General features: G+C 39.4%; 1 protein-coding gene across 1 annotated transcript in view; it reads left to right on the top strand.

Moving 5' to 3' along the window:
* Positions 1 to 4,332: 4,332 nt before the first annotated feature.
* The window catches only part of LOC149845475 (fanconi anemia group F protein (FANCF)), a 43,471-nt gene continuing 39,856 nt past the window's right edge, over positions 4,333 to 7,947 (top strand). The window contains exons 1-3 of the mRNA XM_089995767.1: positions 4,333 to 4,544; positions 6,454 to 6,552; positions 6,696 to 7,252. Of these exons, the coding sequence (XP_089851893.1) occupies positions 4,377 to 4,544; positions 6,454 to 6,552; positions 6,696 to 7,252 (824 nt within the window). The 5' untranslated portion in view covers positions 4,333 to 4,376. The remainder of the gene's footprint in view (positions 4,545 to 6,453; positions 6,553 to 6,695; positions 7,253 to 7,947) is intronic.

The raw sequence follows: 7,947 nt of genomic DNA, 5'->3' as shown, positions 1-7,947 counted from the left end.
ACCTAAAAATTTGTGGTTATTACAGACATTTTATTGGGAAGATCAGTATTGTTTGTTATTATTTAAATATTACCTCTTTCTCTCTGCATGTTTTTTTAGTCTGAATGGAAGATTTGGTTACACTTATTTTCACTTCTATAATAATGAGTAATAGGATCTTATTTGCTCATTGTTCTTACTTAACAACAAAGTTATAATCCTGAAGCATACAAAGAGTTGATGGAATTCGCAGACATCCCCTGTCTATAGTAGGATTTAAAATCCTATTGTATCACTGCACATGAACAATGTCAAGAGTAGTGATTTGCATTTGCAAACCCAAACAAGGGAAGAACTAATTTTCTATTTTTTGATAAGCATATAATTAACTTCAAAAATAATTTCATTTGTTGGTACAAAAAAAATTTGTTGCAATTACAAATATATATTACAAGAATAATGAATGATATTTTTGCAGATTAGAACTAACATGGATAGCAAGATTATTAGAGCACTCTCTGTCAAAGGATGCTTGGTGACAGCTTCTGTCTAGTGTTGCACTTGTCAGTTGTATATTCTGTTGCAAGGAATAAGTACTGGCAAAACAGAATTATGCAGTAATTATATTGGAACAAGGCTATCTATAGCTAATTTCAGATCGCTTCTACTAATTCTGATTGATCTAAAATAAGTTGTGGTATTGCCGAGGATCCAACATAAAGTGTTCTGCAAACTATCTACAGAGCACCGGGTCTGTACTCAATTGGTTTGCATTGACAATGGATTTGTTGTTTGGCACAAGTCGAGCTTGGGTGAGTAGGTAAGATAAGAGTCTTGTAGCAGCTTTTACAATATCAAGATCTACCACTTTTTTTTTTCTTTTTTTGGTTTACAGCTACCTCTCATAGATATTGATTGGGAGTTGTTGTATTTGCAGTCCAAGAAAGGAGACTATCTCTCCATCTGCAATGCCTGTTATGATCCTAATACATGCTATGAGCCTATACTGCAATGCCTGCTATGATACTAATGTGAAGCAAGCGTATGACGCTTTCTATGATACCTAAAAGTCTCAAAGCATAGTTTAGTTTCTACATTTTATGTTAAAGAGTATTGGTGGCAGCGGTGGCTTGTGATATTATATAAAGTAGCTTTTAAAGTTCATACTTTTAGTTGTCTTGTATCATCTGTAATAGTTTTGAATGATTTGGGCATGAAAAGTGTTAGGGTATTTGAAGGGGTTGTGGTGGAAATGATCTGGGCAAAGGATCGGTATAGTGCGTGGTAGACTAGTGAGAGGTGTAAAGCTTTTTTGAGCCTGTTAGGGTTCTTTATATTTTTTTTTAGACAGAGAAAGCTGGCGTTAGGCAGACTATACAACCATATACCATTGGGATTCCAACTTGTAACATCCCAACTCAAGGTGACATGCACTAACTGTTAGGGTTCTTCATTTTTTCTAGTGTTAGTTTTACTCCTATTTTGCTGTTATCCTCTTGGCTGCAATTGGGTGGCATTCATCAGTAACTCGTGGGGCTGCATGTGTACTGAGGCCTTCTTGCAATTGGTTTTGGTTAGGATTCTTCTGTTTAGGATCTTTTATGTTATTGCAGATGCTGGGTGGACGTATGTCATCAGTTTTGGGTTGTTTATGTTTGTTGTTGCTGCTGGTCTTGATCTGTTGATGATGCGGCTACTACAAGTATCTTGGGTCTCTCAACATTTCAACTTCCGGCCTGTTTGTGTGCCGTGGAAACCTATGGGTTTCCATAGAAATGCACACAACCCCATGCATCTCTGTGGGGCCTGTCATCCTCTTTCTGTGCTAAAAGAAGAAAAATTCTTCCTGTGGTTGTGGTCGGACTTGAGTTCCGAGGAAGATAGCTATTCAACAGGTGGCGAGTGGAATCGTAGAGCTCTCTTCCACGGTACAGAGGGAATGGAGTCGTCAGGTGAGCGAGGGAAGAGGAAGGGTTGTTGGATCTAGGTATTGGATACAAAGTATGGCTATTAGTTCTCACAGAAGAAATCATCACTAAGATAGTGGGCCCTTGAAATGCAGTTATATGTAACTAATACCCTATTAAGGAGGTGATTATTATGAGGCATTATTCTCCAGAATCAATGGTGGATCATATCAATCTTTTTGAGTTGCCTATATAGTTAATGTTACGCTAAAACAGAAAAACTAGAAAAAAAAAAAGAGATTTTGTCAAGAGGATTGAGGTGATCTGATCACTACATCGAGAACGGGTTGGAATACCTCAAAGGAAGTCATCACACAGATAGAGTTTTGACTCCTTTTGATGCACATGCCCCACAGTTCTTGACCACACCTTAAACCAGTTTAAGAAACTTTCCTGGTTTTTACGGAGGTCGGTTGTTGGGGAAGAGGGAGAACCCAAATGAGAAGTATTTTGGTGATCAGTTAACCATGGTTAAACTAAAGGGCTTTGTCAGAAGAATTAGTTTGTAACGACGATGAGAAAGGTGAAAACTAATTTGCAAAAATGCAAAAGGTAGGGACTACTTTGCAAATTGTTTATAAGGTATAGGGACCAATTTGCAAAAAAACCCAATATAATATTTCGACATTCCAATATTGACAAAAATTTTATGCGATAAAAGAACTTGCTTGTGTGCTTATCTCACGGGTGTCAATGGGTCGGGTTTGGTTCAAATCCAGGTGAAACCAGACTTAGCCTTGATTTTCGGGTATAGTATCAGGTGAACCCGGATCTAATCAGACCTGCCATAAGAGAAACCATACTTTGACCCGATAAAAACTACTTGAATCAAAACCGGGCCATACCCAGTAAAATAATATTTTTTATCATTTTTACATTGAAAAATTGGGGGTGTTAATCGGAACTCGGGTCGGGTATAAAATTTCACAAACTATACCTAAGGGTGTCAATGGGTCGGGTTTACCCAAACTGGACCCGTATCAAACCCTATAGGGTGCGATAAATAAGACAAACTAATTAAGAGTTGGGTTCGGACCCTAAAGTCTGATTAATCCATGAATCCGGGGTATAGTTTGTGAAATTTTATACCAGACCTAGGCCCGACCCAAGTTCTGATTAAGACCCATAAATTTTCAATGTAAAAATGATAAAAAATAATATTTTATCGGGTATGGCCAAGGTCTAGTTCATGTAGTTCTTATTGGGTATGATTTCTCTTATGGTGGGTCTGATTAGACCCAGGTCCTGACCCGATATCATACCCAAAAATTGGGGCTAAGTCTGGTTCCACCTGGATCCGAACCAAACCCAACCCGTTGACACCCCTAACTATACCCAACTCCATATATTAATTGGACCTTCGGGTTTCGATCCGAGTCTTAATCAGGTCTTTTTATTTTTCACCATACCGGGGTCTTATAGGGTTTGGTATGGGTTGGGTCCAGGTAAACCCGACCCGTTAACACCCTTAGTTTCTAGGGGTACCAAGATGTACAAGACATAAAAAAAAGCTGTGGGATATCCAACAAAAAATATTGACAGCGTTGGTAGTCGTGAGTAGTAACAAAACAATGTTGCCACTCGGTTGGGTTCCACTCATACCCTATGTCACCTCCCATCTCTATACTGCTTTGCAATTTGCAATCTTATTGATTCAAGTGGTTTTGATCGAATATGACAATATAGATGGATTCAACATAGTTAATTCAATAATAAATCTTATTTTTGAAAAAACTATGATTTTTTTAAATCACAAAATTTTATGTTTTAAAAACCTTTGAGTTTTGAATCTTTAAAAAAATCCTTCATACGAGTTAGATTCTGATGATTTAAATGTTGGTCTTTACTAAATGAATGATGCAGATCACATCTATGAAGGCCGATTTGATCAAAAGAGTTTGCAATAATGAACTCCAAAAGAGGAGTATGAAGATAGAGATGACTTTGGGAATCGTTGGAAACGTTGCCACTTGGGCACATAAACAGTGTGACAAATATAAACATTTAAACAAAAAATAAGAAATTGACTGGCCATTTTCTGGTAAGTATAAACTGAAATTAAATTTTAAAAAATTTATTTGTAAACATTAATTAAAAATTGGTTTCTATTTATTTATTTATGCTAAAAATTACAAGATTTATAAAAATGTTCAAAATATTGCGAGATTTTGGCTGTCCATATTTACCAAAAGAATGGTTTGTTACTATCGACAGAACCCTAATTCCCACATTTACAGTATAGGTTTGCCTCCTTGAGTCCTTACTCTAAGTCCGCAAACACACCCCCGCGTCCAGTGTCTACTTAGTCGTGTCCATGTGATATGAAGCTGAGAGAGCCTTAGCTTACTATTTAATCGAAGCGCGCGCGCGAAGCAAGAACGATCCACAAGAGAGAGAGAGAGAGAGAGAGAGAGAGAGAGAGAGAGAGAGATGGGGTGGTCTCACCCTGACATCTCGTTGCCGGACCTCCTGTTTTTGGTGAAGGGGTTCGTCGACATCGTCGTTCTGGCGTCCGGCCGCCAATCGTCGGGCCTCCCCGCTCACTGGGACGCCCCCAACGTCAAGAAAGCCCTCCAGTGGGGACTTTTCTTCGAGCAGGTCAGTGATCGCACTGATCCGACCCACCCAACCTCTCTCATCACTTCTCTTTGTAACTCGTCGTTGAGTCGATTTTTTTCGGTGTTAGTCCCAACAATTTGTGTTTTTTCGGATCGATGAAAACGTCTGAGTGTTAGTTTTCGTGATTGATTTGTACGGAAGATCGTTCTTCGTTGTTTTAAAGCCCGGAAATCTTGATGGGGACTTGTAAAACCCTCTTAGGGCTCTTGGGGGAGCCCTAGAAACAAGTGATTTAGGCGAATTCGCGTACCCAAACAACGTTTCAGCGCAATTTTGATCTAATGCCGCGTAGGGTACTGAATCAGTAATACGATACGCGTGATCCGAATAAAATTTTACTCCCGAATTCTTGATGCGTGATAGTCAAGAGTGCCACCTTTTGTAGGTTCAGTGCTAGGAAATCCTGGTGAGGTAATCGGGAATTATGGACCCTGTATACTTATTCATGAAGCATGAAGAAGATATATAGTCTACGAAAATGTTGGGGACATATGGGAGCCATGTGAGAAAGGTTGGCATGGTACAGGCAGAAGGAGTTAGGAAAAGTGGAAGACCACTGAAGGCTTGGAAGGAGGCAGTTAGAGGTGACATGAAAGATTGTAAAGTGACCTAAGTTGTAGCTCTAGATAGACAGAAATGAAGAAATATGACTCATAAAGACGACCCCATGTAGTTGGGATAAGGAATGATGGGAACCATGTGAATGATTTCTCATCAACCATTTGCTTATACAAATTCATACTTGGCATGCACGATGCTGTATTGTGCAGATATGAAAGCCAGGTTCACAGCTATGGTGAAAATGTATTCTGAATAATGCAGTCTACAATCTAGCATTTCCGTATAGGTCGAGCATTTATGCACACAGAATGCACTCCCAACTTCGATGGATTTTGAATATATCGAGTCCATCACTCAAGAGTTTGGAGATTAGACTGGAAGTTTGTCTATGGATTGGTTGTAGTCGTGTAGGTTTTGTTTTCACTAGGGTCAGGATATGTATATAAATGTAGAATTGTGCAGCGAAATCCTGATGTATGTAATTCCAATTTTCTGAAGTCATCGGAATGTGGTTTGCAATCAAAACAGTTGTTTAAGCGCTTGGACGCTCGATGTAAGCTAGTTGGCTTGAAGCCCATTGTCTTGTTCGATGTAAGCTGCTTGTCTGTCAGTATGTGGTTTTGAATCTTGACCATTTCTTGCAGAAAGTTAAGACCAGCTCCAGTAGACCCAGCCGAGTGACCAACTCTAATAGACCCCTCTCCAGCATCACAGAGTGCTTGACTGCAATGGATATGCCCCTTGATGTGAGCTGTTTGGCTGTGTCTCAGGGAAAATCTAAAGTAATCATGAAGGGGGTGAGCTAGGGTGTAGGGGGTGAGTGAGACCTGCAAATAGGGTAGGACTTGTTGGATTTTTTCCAAGAGTTGTCAGATCTTAGTCGTGTAATGGTCAGTCTTCAATGGGTGCTCAATGGGAGGAACAAGAAATGTGTGCTGGCCTGTGACATGACTTGCTGATGTCTCCAATCAGCATGTGGAACCATTTTAGAGCACAATAAAATCGTTTCGTATGAATCTTTTTGTCAATCCCTTCTCGCAGGAATAATGGTATCGGCTGGCACATTGCTAGGTTTCAAGAGACATTGTTTTGCTATTGTAGAATATTTACTCCATATAGACCCCAGTACACATGGGAACACTTGGTGGAGAATCATGGGACAATGTTGAATATGGTAACTCTATGATAATCCAACACAGTTCCGATCATATTTTCTGAAATGCTTCATGTTGCTGCCTTCCTGCATAGGATTTTGTGATGTCATTATGTACTTATCAAAATTCTGGCTCTTCAACTGCTAATTCCAGATTACATAATACTTATGCAGGTTTTTCGGAGAATTTCCAACTCAGCTGATTATCAAGAATCAGTGAAGGAACTGGATGCATCCTTGCTGGAACTGACTTCAGATCCTTCTTTTCCTCAGGTAGTCAGTATGAAATTTTGGTACAATGAAAGCAACCATAGAAGCTTCCCTTACCATAAAATATGTACTTGATGAAGATTATTGGCTACTTGGTTAGTTTGGCAAGCATAGTTTACAGGTGTCTGCTACTTTTTGAACTGCAGGGTCTTGCTCATTTCTCCTCTGCCACCCTCATGAAGGCAAGATATTTTGTGGTGGAGCGTTTACTCAATGCGCTACCACTTAGGGATGCACAATTGCATGCTCTATTATCTGCAGTGGTTGAGTTGGATTTTGATGATCCCAGAATGTCCCAGGAATCTGAGCCCCTTGTTTCTTATGTTAACAAATTGGTGTCTTATGAAACATCTAGAGGTATACCTGAAAGTAAAAATGGTTGTACAAAGCAATTAGAGACACCATTAGCCTTCAAGGAAAGCCACGTTGTGCACGATGAGTCTAGCAAAGCTGATAGCTGCAAAACCAGTGTTATGGGTCCTGTACCATATTTGGATCCCTCTACTATTAATCCCAATGTAATAAGCTATCATGGTCATTCAGAATTTGTTATTGAAGAGCTCGTGAAAAGGCATAATATGGTTTCTTTCATGTCATCTTCTGAAGCAAGTTTGGACACTCTATCAGAAATAATTACAAAGAGTGCAGAAGTGGGATCTGTAAGCAGCATATGGCAAGCGCAAGCATGTGACAGCATAAATAAGTAGGTGATAGTTATACCTTTTACATTTGACTGTATAATAAATAAGTAGATGGTTTCATAATTTCAGGAATTGAATTGTTATTTCTGCGACTTCAGTCATATTGGGCTCTTGCAGAGCTTAGCTCTTCCTTGGGTGAGATGTGGTGCATTTTCTGAGAATAAGAAAATAAATAAATGTATGCATGTATTTTTTCTTTTAATGCTAGTGAATCAATATGTTATAAAGCTCATAGATATCTGATGCATTTGCATTTTTACTTTCTTTTCATTACAAGGAATATCCCAGAGTTACCGGAAGCGCCTAAGTAAAAGGGGAAGCGCGAAACGTCGCGCTTCCGAAGCTTGCGGGGAAGCACCACTTTTAAATGGGAAACACACTTCCCATCACGCTTCCCCCTCGCTTCCCCTATTTTTTCAATTTTTTTGTATTTCTTATTTTTTATTTTTATTTTTTTCGCTTCCCCTTCGCTTCCGGTTCGCTTCCTAGGTCGCTTCAGAGACGATTTCCGAATCACTCCTAAGTGGTCCCACGCTTCCCACTTCCTAAAATTTTGAAAGTGCCTCGCTTCCCGCTCTCGCTTCCTCAACTGGCAACCATGGAATATCCTATGCAAGTCTAAACATTGTCTGCATATTATGGTGGTAAACAAGGTTGTATGTATCGTATCGTAACCCATATCGGTGGGACCCAAAAT

The sequence above is a fragment of the Nuphar pumila genome, chromosome 2, assembly GCF_984573655.1.
Source record: "Nuphar pumila chromosome 2, dmNupPumi1.hap1.1, whole genome shotgun sequence".
Classification (NCBI taxonomy): Eukaryota; Viridiplantae; Streptophyta; class Magnoliopsida; order Nymphaeales; family Nymphaeaceae; genus Nuphar; species Nuphar pumila.
The sequence above is the reverse complement of the archived record's forward strand: the minus strand, read 5'-3'. Positions and strand labels throughout refer to the sequence as shown.